This window comes from Plecotus auritus, assembly GCF_963455305.1.
Source record: "Plecotus auritus genome assembly, chromosome: 5".
Taxonomy (NCBI): Eukaryota; Metazoa; Chordata; class Mammalia; order Chiroptera; family Vespertilionidae; genus Plecotus; species Plecotus auritus.
Window position 1 is genome coordinate 38,752,139 of NC_137776.1, and position 13,964 is coordinate 38,766,102.

The 13,964-nt window shown below is 41.3% G+C and overlaps 1 protein-coding gene across 7 annotated transcripts in view; it reads left to right on the forward strand.

Annotated features, from left to right (window-relative positions):
• The window catches only part of FARP2 (FERM, ARH/RhoGEF and pleckstrin domain protein 2), a 111,149-nt gene that overhangs the window by 47,719 nt on the left and 49,466 nt on the right, over positions 1-13,964 (forward strand). For all 7 annotated transcript variants that reach the window (XM_080669810.1, XM_080669809.1, XM_080669811.1 and 4 more), the window contains exons 3-8: positions 6,262-6,366; positions 6,541-6,583; positions 7,580-7,658; positions 9,597-9,694; positions 12,227-12,341; positions 12,884-13,031. In XM_080669810.1, the coding sequence (XP_080525936.1) occupies positions 6,262-6,366; positions 6,541-6,583; positions 7,580-7,658; positions 9,597-9,694; positions 12,227-12,341; positions 12,884-13,031 (588 nt within the window). The remainder of the gene's footprint in view (positions 1-6,261; positions 6,367-6,540; positions 6,584-7,579; positions 7,659-9,596; positions 9,695-12,226; positions 12,342-12,883; positions 13,032-13,964) is intronic.

The following is a 13,964-nucleotide window of genomic DNA, read 5'->3' on the forward strand; positions in this document are numbered from 1 at the left end:
AATAAGAGATCAACTGAAGGACTTGTATGCATGCATATAAGAGTAACCAACGGATGCAAAACATTGGGGGGTGAGGGCATGTATGGGAGTGGGGTGGGGGTGGGGGGCAATGGTAAGATATGTACACATATAATACCTTAATAAAAATTTGAAAAAAATAAATAAAATAAAAAAAAAATAAAGAAGGATATGCAGACACACGGTTCATTTTTCTGAATCGCCAGCATTGTTGTTCCTGTGCTCCCTCCCAAGAATCTCTGCACTTCCTCACATGCACATCAACATATCTATTCTGTGTTTATATCCCCCACTCTAGGGTTAAAGTTAGGGTTAGGTTTAGTGATAAGGTGATGGCTAGGATTAGGTATACATCATGGGCACTGCTCTGCACCGTGCTCTTTTTCTACATTAGTCATAGGGAGTATCCTTGGTCTAACTGCCCTTCGTGGCATTGGGTGTGCCACACAGTTCATTACCTGTCCTGTGCTGGCAGACTTAGGGTATGTTTAATCACTTGCTCTTGGAGGCATTATTGGAACAGGTCTTATTTATCTGCATGTTTTTGCACCTGTGAAATACTTGTTAGAAGTGGGGATTCTAAGAGAATGGTGTGGAAATGGACATTTAATAGGTAGTTCCTGGCCTCCACAGGGTTTGCTCCAGCTAGCCTTGTGGGCAAATAAATGCCTTTGCCACACTCCCCAACTCATGCATTCAGACTTTGAGTTCTGCCAACCTGATAGACAAAACATGGAATTTCAGCTTCATTTTTATTTTCTTATTAGAGGCCCGGTGCACAAATTCGTACACAGGTGGATTCCCTCGGGGTGTCCTGTGGAAATCGGGCCCCAGCTTGCGCCCCCAGCCTCACAGCCCCGCCTGGCACCCTGCCTTGGCCTGGTGCCCTCCCCTCACCTGCTCCACCATACCACCTGCGGGGTGATGGGTTGGTGCCAGGCCCCCTGCCCAGCTCCCTCAGCGTCTAGGAGCCCGGTGGTGGCCCCACCCCTCACCACTGCCACTGGTCGCTGTCTTCAGGGCAGTCGGTGGGCGATCAGGCTCCTGCTCACACCCACCATGTTCTGCGCCACCCCAGTGGTCAGCGCACGTCATAGCGAGTGGTCAAAATTCCCGGTCTCTTGGTTGAAGTCCTGGTCGAACGTCCGCCCAAGGGGAAATTTGCATATTAGGCTTTTATTACATAGGATATCTCATAGTGTGGTTGTGTGTGTTTAAACATCATTTAGTTTTCTGTTTTGTGAACAGCCTGTTCTTTTGCCCTTTTTTAAATTCAGTTCTAATCTTGTTGCTGATTTGTGCAGTTTGCTGTGTTTTAAGAAAATTAGCCCTTTGTGATAGGAGCAGTAAATGTTTTTCCCTATTTGTCTTTGAAAAAGTCTTTTGAGTTTACAGTGCTTCTTTCTTGGGAGATGTTTTTGATCTTCATGTTTTCAGCCTCTCAAACCTCCTATTACGGCTTTTAGCTTCTGGAGTGTACTGAGAATGGCCTTCTCCCCACCCACAGTATAAAACAAAATTATCTCATTGCAGCCCTTTGATGAATAGACATGTTTGTGTTTAAATGTTTTACTCATCTTGAAATTATGATATGATTTGAAATTATGATAACATCCTTATTTTTTCCAGATGGATATGCAATAGTATTCATTGAAAAAAAATCTTTTTCTCCCACTGATTGATTTAAAATGTCACTTTTATCAGACACTCCAGTTTCTTATATATTTTGATATATTTCTTCACCTTCTATTCTCTTCTGTTGATTTGTCTTTGTAGATGTGTAACAGTACCAAACATTTCAATTATGGTTTTCAACATTTTGAATATCTGTAAGGCTAGTCCTCCCCTATTTTTCTTTTTTCAGAGTTTTCTTGGCCATTTTTGCATTTAAAAAGTAGATGTCAACTGTAGAATCAGCCTATCAGGTACCTCAGAATCCTGTTGATACTCTTATTAGGACAGCAGATTATTCAAGAAGACCCAACGTCTCTGTGGGAAGTTTCTACCCGAGAACATGGCATGCCCTCCACTTCTTCATGCCTCTTCGCTGTCCCCCTTTTCTCTCTCAGAATAGTGATTTGTAAATTATCTCCATAAAGCTGTCCTTTAGTGTTAAATTTATTCCAAGGTACTTCAACTTTTTGTTGTTGTTACAATGTGGTTATTTCTTCCTTTCTGTCCTGAAAATGGTGGTTAATTGTATATGTGAAGGCTGTTGATATCTGTATAAGTTTTTCTCTCTACCTAATGGAATTCCTTCTTTTCCATGGCAGTTTTCTAGTTAATGTTCTTGGATTTTCAAAGTTAATTATTGTATCTGCAAATGATGGTCTTGCTTCCCCTTTTCTAATTTTTACCCCTCATTTCTTCTCTGTGTTGATGTCAGTGGTAATTCAGTAGTGGTGGAGTGTGCTTTGGAGTGACCCGTCTTGTTAGATGGTAAACAATCACATCTCTTTCCTATTTTATTAAGAATTTATACCAAGAGTGGAAATGGAATTTTATCAGATGCCTTCTCAGCATCTCAGACACTGGGGCTCATCATAGAATTGTTTTTTTTCCTACAGGTCTATTAATATGATGTAGTAATAAATCTTCTAATACTATATGTTAAATTAGCCTCTATCTTTTGAATAATTTTACTTGGTTATGGCTTATTACTCTTTTAGTTATTGCTGGATTATGTTTGTTGATATTTTAGTGGGGATATTTTTATTGATACCCATAAATGGAGATGTTTCTATAGGTAGGGTGTGTGTGTGGATTTGTTTGGAGATTGGGGGTTCTTTTTCAGAAAAAAAATATTTATAAAGGATTCCCCACTGCTTGGATCAATTTAAATAACATTGGGCTGTCTGTTTCTATATGGGTTTGTAAAAACACCAGATTCTGATGGTTTTGTAGGAGTTGAATATATATTTCAGGTGACACAGAGAATTCAAAATTCCTTTTCTTACCTGAACATAGGCTAATTGACTTGCGAAAACTTTTTTAGTTTAATAAAATTTACTCCAATTCAGGAGGTTAAACCCACCTACATAACATACATATGTCCATATGTGTATCCATCCATGTTGTGCATATGTGTGTATTATACATATGTATTCATATTTGTGTTCACATGCATATATTATACATTTGTGTGTGATATACATATGTGTGTTTGTGTGTATGTGTCATACGTATGCGTGCGAGTGTTTGCATGTGTGTGTTGTGTGTTATACATATGTGTGTGTTATACATGTATGTATACGTGCCCATGTATGTATTGTGTGTGTGTGCGTGTGTGTGTGTATAAATACAAATGCATGTGTCATTAAATGTATTTTTATACCCAGACTTATCCTGGGTGTTGGACATTGCAGGGTAAGGATGCATCATGAATTTGCCTGTGTGTGTCTGCACACGTAATGTGCATTGGCGTCCCTTAGCCCAGTCGGCAGGTTTCCTGGAGCAAGCCCAGCTATCCTCACCAGGAGTGGAGGGCTTGGGTAGGGCTGTTAACCCCAGCAGCAGACAAGGGTGGCCAGGAAGCTTAAGGAGAGGGATGAGCTGAAGCTAGTGGAGCAGTGGCAGCTGGTTAGGGTATTAGGTTGTTGATGGCACATCTCCCATGTGCTGGGCCTGGAGATTCAAGGTGAATGAGACATAGTCTCTGTCCTTCAAATTTATCATCTAGTGGGAGAAATGTACCCATGGAGGTATAAACAGCAATGCCAGAAGTGCAATACTGGAGGTCAGTACCAGGTGATGTGGTAGTTAGGTGGAACTGACTGAAATTACAGGGACTTGAAAGATGAGTGACTTGCCAGGTTCTCAGAGGACATGCTGGAGGCCAGCAGAAAGAAAGTGAGGGAATTTTCCTGTGCAGGAATAGCCTGGGTTTGCAGGTCACCCCTGGTGGGTGATGCCTCATAGTGTGGGGCTGTGCACTCAAACTGAGGGACTTGGGGTGTTCCTTGTGGAGTCCCCCGTGTCCCCAACTCTAGTCCTACAGCGACTTGCTCAGCTCTGTCAGCAGGGAGAATAGAGAGGGACTGCATGGTTATCCCAGTGACATGGAGCCTATGTGGAGCGTGGGCTCACCTCTTCCCATCCCCCAGCATGTCACAGGGGCTCCTACCTGACACTTGTAAGAGGTGATGTTAGAGGATCCTGAGCCCAGGTGATTTGCTCTTTGGTCTTTATGTTGTATTTTCCATATGAGACCACCTTGCAGCTCACTTCTCATTCTGCTGAGATGCTCACTGTCCTGTGTCTCTCTGTGCTTCTTTGTTACAACAGATGCAGGTTTTATTCTTTCAAATAAGAATTCTCATTTTAGGAGAGTAAGCAATTCTTGGGTACACAGTTAGAAAATATGGTGGTTAAGCCTAAAGAAACAGAGTGTCCTTTGAAACAATACACACACCCTTGCATATAGTATTTTTTAATCACAGAAATGACATGTCTATTGAAAAAAATGCAGACATTACAGAAGTTCATAAATAAGGTAAAAGTAAAAGCCCTTGACCATTCCCCATCTCCGTTCAGTCCTTTAACTGTGGCTACCTGTAAAGATGCCCGGTCCAGCCTTCCAGACTTGTTTCTATTGTAAGAAACAGGGTGTGTGGGTTCTGGGAAATGGAATCATATTTCCTACACTGTATAGACATGGAAACATTTTTTCTTGACTAAACTGTAGCCCTGGACTTCATTCCATGATGGTATATGCAGGGTTCTGTGTTCTTTTTAAGGGTTGCACAATTTTCAATTATGGTTGTACCATTGTTTAGTTTACCAGTTCATTACTGAGTTTGTCCTGATATTTAGCTCTGTATATTTGAGTGAGAATATCTATAGGAGAGCCCTGGCTGATTGCTCAGTAGATAGAGCATTGGCCCATGGACTGAAGAGTCACAGATTTGATTCTGGTCAAGGGCACATACCTCAGTTGCAGGCTCAATCCCAGCCCCGGTCGGGACCCATGCAGGAGGCAACCAATCAATGTGTGTCTCTGATACCGATTTTTCTCTCTGTCTCTCCCCATCCCTTCCACTCTCTAAAAATCAATGGAAAAACTATTCTTGGGTGAAGATTAACAAAACAAAACAAAAGAATATCTGTAGGCGAAAGTTCTAAAAGTAGAATTGCTGAGGCAAATATACTTTATACACTTTAAATTTTGAGGTGTTTTCAAACGAGCCCAGAAGGTCATGTGAATGGTGGTCCCGGCAGTGGGTGTGGACATGGCTGTGTTCCTGCTGTTTTACTTCATTAGTTATTAGAGGGCTTGAGTGCCCTTTGTATTTTCTCACTCGATTCATAAAAGCAATATGAGATAAATGGTTGTTTTTTTCAGTTTGGTTCTAGAATGTCTTTCTATTCACAGAGCAAATCAAATTTGTCATTCTTTCCTTTGTGCTAATCTTAGGAAGACTTTATTTACCCCAAGATTATAGAAATATCCCTCTTAGTTTTGTTCTAATCTTCAGTCCACTGGAATTTAGAGCTGATTGCCCCACCTCATTTGAGAATGGCCCATGCTCTTCTCATAAGCATGAAATGCTGCCAAATAACTTATTCACTGGGATTTTATGCAAACATGGACTCTGAGATCTGCCTTTTTAGTAAATATCATAATTTGATAAAATATTTACCAAGACTAAAAATGGTTTCTGTAGCCCTAAGTGACTAAAGACCCCTATGACTAAAGACACTGAGAATGTAAAATTGAAGGAATTTTTTAGCTTTATTTAAATGGTGTCAGTTTCTGAGCACAAAGAGCCCAAGACTCATTTTATTTGCTTTGTGACAGTTCTTATTTTATTTTACTTTTTATTTTTTTGTTAATCTCCACCTGAGGTTATTTTTTTTCCATTGATTTTTTAGAGTGGAATGGAGAGGGAAAGACAGGCACAGAGAGAGAAACATCCATGTGAGAGAGACACATCATTTGGTTGCCTCCTACATGCGTCCCAACCAGGAACCCAGGACCAGGGATCCAACTTGCAACCCAGGCATGTGCCCTTCATTGCAATCCAACCTGAGATCCTTCAGGCCAATGCTCTAGCCACTGAACCAAACCGGTTAGGGCTACTCTGTGACAGTTCTGAAGCCCTCCTAGAAGAACCGTGAAACAAGAAATTAACTGTAATAAAGTTCGTGTGCAGGAAATAGCCTTATGCTACACCGTGTTTAAAGTCTTTGTTGTTTAAAGTCATATAATCCTCTACATGCTTTTTCTCACCTGTTGCACCACAGCCTAAATGTGACGGCCAGGTTTTACTGACACAAGTGTGGAGGCGTTTGAATCTGATAGAATGTGACTACTTCGGGTTGGAGTTTCAAAACATCCCATCCTACTGGGTAGGTGCTTCTCATTCGTTTGGAAATAGCTCTGGGTGTGTTGTAGGCCCCTCCCCACATCCACGGGTCACTGAGAGCCTTTGAGTATGACTATAGTTATTTTCTTGTTTGTAGCATACTTACTAAATAGAGAAGTTATTTCATGGATTTGCTCTCTTTTTAAATCCTCTTTAGATTTGGCTTGAACCTATGAAACCCATCAGTAGGCAAGTACGAAGTAAGTCCCTTTTTTTTTTAACTCCTTAAAATTCTGTTCACTCAAAGTGCTTTGTTTTTGTTCTTGACTGTTCAAATCTGAGGCATGATGAGATGTTCCCTGTCACCATTCTGGATAACCATGAGGGGTGCTCCAGCAGCAGATGGACCTGGAGGTCAAGGTGCTGTTTAATGCGGGGGCAAGGGGCAGTGCTTTCACTCTGGTTCTAGGTTGCTTGCCTCGCATTTGGAAGCAATATGCAAAAATAGGTATGCAGTTTCTCTTTAAGTTATGAAATGACACTGAGGTTCTTCCTTTAATTGGCATTTTAATAAAATAGTTAATACTGTTATATAAGTATAAACATAATTTTAATTGTAAACATGATTATTTTTGTTAGTCTCTTAATTAAGTTTTTTAAACTTCCTTAGTACTAAACTGAGGAAGAAAGGACGTGAGGAGTAACTTTGTTATTCACTGATGGATGAGCTAAGGCCATTTTGGTTGCCATAACATTTTAACAAACAGTTCCTCTTTTTTTGGTGAAAATTACATGGTTATGTTATTATAACATTTCAATAAAGCTGAGATCTTAGATGAGCTAAACAATAATCAGGTTGTTCCAATTCAGTATAGTGAGTGATAACATTTTTCTTTCAGTAAAGTATATAAGGAATTCAAAAATAATTTTTTATTATTACTAAATTGTGTAAACACCTTAACTTTTTAACATTAAAAATATATTTAAATTTTTTAATGTGCAATTTCTTCAAGTTTTCTTGTGTAATCTCCATTTAACACAAGAGTTTTAAATTTTTTCTTTACTATATATGACTGGTACTTAGGACTCATAATTTCATGCATAGGAAATTTCTTAATATCATCTCATTTGGAAAGATTTGCTTTAACAGTCCATTTGAAAGTACTAGCTCAACTATATCATAATACATGGAAAGATAGCAACTACAATACAGAGAGATGGCCTTATATGTGACGTTTAAATTTTTTTTTTTATAGGGCCAAAGAACGCAATGCTTCGCCTAGCAGTAAAATTTTTTCCACCCGATCCGGGTCAGTTGCAGGAGGAATACACACGGTAAAGAGCCTGTTCTGAACTGAGGCCACTGTCAGCAGGGCCTCGAATTCACCTGTGTTTCCCACAGCACCTGGCTTATCAGATGTTCAGGGCATATTTATTCAAAGAATGAATGATCCCAGTATACACATAAAAACTGTGATCCATACGTAGTAGTGAAAAGAAGCATTCTGGAAGTTAACCCTTGCACAAACTCAAATGGGCATAAATTTATACATGTGCATAAAGTTCTTGGGAATTTTGCCCATATATTTACTAGAACTTCTTTAACAATAAAATACACTTAATTAGGAGAAGTACCTAGTATATGTGAGACCTCATGAATAGGTAGGGCAGACACTTCTGGTGACTTCTTTTTTGCAACTCCTGGATTCATGCTCTAGTCTTTGCAGAAATAATTGAAAGAAAACATTAAAAGTTGTTTTATCTGGGCAATAGGATTATGGAAGATTTTTTCCTTATGTTTTATGTACCAATTTTGTAATGAGAATAAAGCAACAACCTAAAACAACTCACAGCCCAAGGTCAGGTGTGAGCTGAATAGGACAACTGTTTAGCCCTCAGACAAAACATGGACTTGTCCCAGATGTCTTAGGAACCTCTCTCTGCAGTTTTCACAGGTAATTTACCATCAGAAAAGTAGACTGTCAGTGTGAGGAAATGTCCAAGATCACATTTGTTCACCTCTTGCTATATAAGTGAGGAAATGACCCCAAGGATGGCAAAGAGTTTTTATGGTACAGAATGTATCTCAATGACATATTAAATACCTGACACACACAAAAAAAATCCCTTTTAAGGTAATAGCTTCTAAATATATTTAGACCTTGAAAATGGTGAATAACAGAAAGTGTTACCTAATTCAGCATCATGGGTCCAAGCCATGTTTATGCAGAAGGTCCTTGATTTATTCATAAAAAAAAAGTACTCACTTGGGACAAGAGAAGAAAAACATTGAAATGAAGCTATGTAGAGTGAAAGTAGCCCCTCACTCCTTGCACCACATTCTGCCCAAAAGCTCTGACCCCAGCATGTTCCAGCAATACACAGCCACCTGGGGCAGTGGCAGTCTGTGCATATGAAACTCGGGTGGATATTGTTACCTGCACATCCATACCCTGCATGGACATCTTTCCCTATTAGTATATACTGTATATATATGGCTGCTATCTAATTTATGTAACCATTCTTATATATTAGTTCATATTTAGGTTATTTCCAATTTTTCTCTCTTATAATGCTACAAATAAACATCCTTCTCCACATATCTTTGTGAACTTTGGAAATATTTCCGTTGGAATTGTTGGGTTAAGGGGTATACACATTTTTTTTCCTTTTTATTGACTGTATTGGGGTGACACAAGTTAATGAAATCATATAGGTTTCAGGTACATGATTCCACAACAGATCATCTATACACTGTATTGTGTGTTCATCACCCCCAATCAAAACTCCTTCCATCACCATTTATCCCCCCTATACCCTCCTCCACCTCCCCCCACCGCAGGGGGTACACACATGTAAATTTTAAACAAATGTTGTGCACTGGGCCTCTAGTTGATGGAATAAATAAATACATAAATATTTCCAAATCGCTTTTTCTGGTTACATTCTCACCAGTGGTATTAGGAGTCCCTGTTCTTCAAATTCCAGGCAAGAAATATCAATCTGCTTACAGGTTTCATAGCCACGTTTTAAGCTGTATCTTAATTGGATATTTCTCCTTTTTCACTCAAAATCATGGGTACTGTTGGTGTGTAACAGACGTAAGAGAAATTTGTGAGCTCCTTGAAGTGTGCGGTGCTGTGGGATATGAAAGGTCACTCGTGACTTTGCTCTGATGGCATCAATGGCTGTGTTCTCCTGCAATGGAGACATGGGGAGTGTGTTCTAGAACACTTGGAGCTGATCTCTCTGATGTTTTGAATTCCTTTGTAGATACTTGTTTGCCTTGCAACTTAAGAGAGACCTGTTGGAAGAGCGTCTGACCTGCACAGACACCACAGCGGCCCTCCTCACGTCCCATCTTCTGCAGTGTTAGTATCTGCCAGTGTGGCGACAGCAGGTGTCGTAGGGCTCCTGAACGTGACAAAGAATGGGCCTTTCAGTTTGCACATTTTGTAATAAACTGAAGACTAACTTCTACAAAGTGGAATTCCATAAGGCAAACAGCCCACGGCTAAGAAACAAAGGCTCAAGGCCAAAGTCAGTCCCACACACATTCTTTCAGATTGTCCCTCATTTGTGCCTTCACACATTTTACCAAAAACCTCTTCATTCTAAAAGCCAGACAGTAACCCTGACATGGCACCCCCAGAAACAGGTCTCCTTGAGGTGAATGTCACAGCTCCCCTGGTGATGGGTTAGGCATTAAACCCTGAAGGAAAAAAAAAATATTTTCTCAGTATCTCGCACAAGAGAAGGTTCAGCAGTATGTGAAGAACTGTAGTTACTTCAAAAACAAACTGGGACAGTGGTCGGCAAACCGCTGCTCGCAATCCACGGTTTGCCGCTCTGTTGACTAATGAGTTTGTCAACCACTGCCTTAGGGAAAAACACTTAAAAAACATTTTAATAATGTACTAATGTCTTTAACCTGAAGTCAGAACTTCTGGGTAAGGGTAATGCCTTACAGCAGTGGTCGGCAAACTCATTAGTCAACAGAGCGGCAAACTGCGGCTCGCAAGCCACATGTGGCTTGCGAGCCACAGTTTGCCGACCACTGAACTAGGAGAAATGTAAGAAGAAGTTCTGGCAAGCCGGAGTGGTCTTTGCCAGGGCTTTTCCAAGCCCCCAGCTGGTGGGACAGAAGGAAGGAAATACCCACGTTGCTTCTGGACTAGAGGTGGAGGCACATCTTTGTGGTAGTAAACTAGTGCTTCTGAAAGCTGGAAAGCAAGAAGCATGCTGTAGAAAGTTTCAGAAATTTTACTAATACGTATGTGGGTTAGTTTATCATTTACTTGGTTCTTTCCCTGGCACACCTCCAAATAGCATTTTTTCTTAATCCTTACCTGAGGATATGTTTTTATTGATTTTTTAGAGCGAGAAGAAGGGAGAGAGAGAGAAACATCTCTGTGAGAGAGAAACATCGGTTGCCTCCTGTATGCATCCGGACCGGGGGTTGTGCCCTTACCGGAATTGAACCCTTTCTGTGTATGGGACAACACTCCAACCAACTGAGCCACCCGCCGAGGCCAAATAGCACATTTTATCTATGGTTTTTCTCCTGCGGGATAGTACTTGTTGATTCTCATTAACATACGTTTTCAAAGTGACTTAGTTGTTTTTTATTTGACCTGAAGTCTTCTCAGGCAGACGGCTTTTCACTGTAAACTCATTTGGCCACTTGCTGGAGGGCTCTGTGTACAGCTTAGAGATGTCGTAATAACTTGTCCACCTTAGAAGTGTGCTGCTGAGATTGAAGGCCACTAAAGCGATTTGACAGCCACATTCAGTGCATGATTCTGAACTGGGCTTTAACTGTAAAGGACACAGTTGGGTAGCTGGTAAAATATGAATAGGGGCTGAGGCTCAGTGTCACAGCAGGTCCTGGTCCCATACTGCTGTGGGTGCGGTACTGTGGTTGTGAGCGAGAACGCCTGGTTTATAGAAAACCCATTCTAAAGTGTGATTCTATGCATGTAACTTTACTGTGGATTTGAAATGGTCTTAAGACAAAACAAGAAGTATATTGCTTAAAATTATTGGGCTTTACTATTTTTAAAACATTTGTGTCGCCTGGAAGTACATGAAATTAGAAACATTGTTCCTAAAGAATTTGAGAGGCCCTGAAGGAAAAAAATGATTTAAAATACATTATCTTGAAACAAGTAAAATATCTTATCCTGGTCACAGTAGTCTTGAAACAACTTTGGGATAAAGTGTGGTGTAAAACTTAACAAACACATCAAGCTTGCAAGCCCAGCATTTGCCTCCCTGGAGCCACTCACCTGTGTCTTAGTTCTTCAAAACACAGAAGAAATTCTCTTCACCTGTTTTTATATTTGCCTTCATAGCATAAAATATTTGGAATACAAATAGAAACTCTTGTTTATATTACTCTTTTTTTAAATTTATCTTTACTGTTGAAAGTATTACAGATAATCCCTTTATTCTCCATTTACCCCCTCCAGCCTGCCCCTGCTCCCCCCATACTACATATTTAGGATAATTTTTTCTACTTTTAGTATGGGCCGGAGAAGGCATTGTACACCAAATGCATAAACTAAAAGTAGAAAAAAATTATCCTAAGTCTGTAGTAAAATAATACGAGTTTATATTTTTCTTTTTTTTTTTTTTAATGTTTTTTATTTATTTCAGACAGGAAAGGAGAGGAAGAGAGAAATAGAAACATGAATGATGAGAGAGAATCATCGATCAGCTGCCACACATGCCCCCTAAGGGGGCTCAAACCCACAATCCAGGCATATGCCCTGACCTGGAATCAAACCAGGACCTCCTGGTTCATGGGTCAACACTCAACCTCTGAGCCACACTGGCTGGGCAAGTTTATATTTTTCTTTATTTAAAAATTAAAATTACTGACTATTATTATCTCATCTCAGCGGAAATAGGAGATTATGATGAAACCCTGGATCGCGAGCACCTCAAAGTCAACAAGTACCTGCCCCATCAGGAGTGTTCTCTAGAGAAGATACTAGAATTCCATCGGAAGCACACGTAAGTCAGTGAGAATCAGCCACTGGACTGCTGTCACTATGGTCGGTCGTGGCTAGTGCATCAGGAAGCCTGCATTAAGGCTTGGACTAAAGCCACAGCTGACCACGGCTCTCTGGGGACACAGCCTACTGCTTTAGAAAAGGCTGGAAGAGACATCAGGGCCAGGGAGGAGTGAGGACAGGAGCCCTGGGTGGCCGGCGTGGGCTTTCTTATCCATTGCAGGTAGAGACGGCCCTGCAGTGAGCTCGGCCCAGTCCTGAGGTTCTGGGTTCTCCACACTGGCCCCTGGCAAGTTTTCTGGACTGTAGTGAAGGATGCCTGGAGGGAGCATACTGGAGCAGTAGGGACTGAAGAGCGATGTGGGATGAGCAGGAGAAGGCAGAGCCAGAGCAGTCACTGTGTGTGAGGTGAAGATGACCGTGATACAAAGCTTCCTGTGCTGATTTGTTTTACTCTGCTGACCTGATCACTTCTGAGAGGTGCTAGGCTCTCTTAGAACCTGGTTGTTTTTAGTGCTGTGATCCTGCTATCTTTTATCACAGGGGCCAGACGCCAGCTGAGTCAGATTTCCAGGTGCTCGAGGTCGCCCGGAAGTTGGAAATGTATGGCATCAGGTTTCACAAGGCTTCCGACAGGGAGGGAGCCAAGATTAACCTGGCTGTGTCCCACATGGGCGTCCTCGTGTTCCAGGTAGGGGGTGGGAACTTCTCAATGTGATGGGGAGGAGGGTTTACATACATTAGTAAATCTTTGCTCCGATGAATAAGATCTTGGACTTGGAGGAGAGCTTTGCATGTCATCTGATCTGGCCTCTCACCCAGTAGAGAAATTGTTATCTAGTCTTTGTCCTCACTGTCACAGAGCCCATTGCCCCTCAGGGCATCCAATCACATTCCCGCTGTTCCTTCTAATATTGAAGGAAAGTTTGCCCCTTAGGACCTTGTACTGAGACTCTGGCCCTTCCCTGGAGCAGTCTCCATGGCTCCATTCGGTCCTCCAGGTGTGGGTCTCTGAGTGGATGCAGTCATCATTTAGATTAATGAGGTAGAACACACTAGAAAATACCAGAAGGTGCCACATGGAGTAACAGTAGGGCCTTATGGCATTTTTTTATCATTTGTGTTTGGATAGTTACATAAATGACTACTGAGTTTTATTTGTAGTTAAGTATATGTGCCCTAGGGTCTGTGGTGTCATGGGTCTGACAACTGTATACGCAGGCCTTCGAGTGTCGAAAACTGTGGGTGGGTTCCCCAGTCCTGCCCACCATCGGCTCTGACCCCTATCAGGAGCTCTCTTGTCACTGGGCCTTACACAGCTGTGCACCTCTGGTTGATACAGTGACTTCAAGGCACATGGTGGCAGTTGGCACTCGTTTCTGGAACCTGACTGGCAGCTCTTTTCTCTGTAGGCCTTTTAGCCTGTGATCACCTGCAGTGGCTGGTTTGTTCAGGCTCCCTGCTCAGGCTTGCTTTCTTTTTCTTTACCTAGCCATCAAATTTCAGTGTTTTCTCAGAAGAAAAAAAAGTAATTTTGAATTTAGAATGTTAATTGTGTTATATCACGCACTAGATGTGACAGGAACAATAAAATTCTAGGTAGAGACTTTAGCCGCCACGCCCC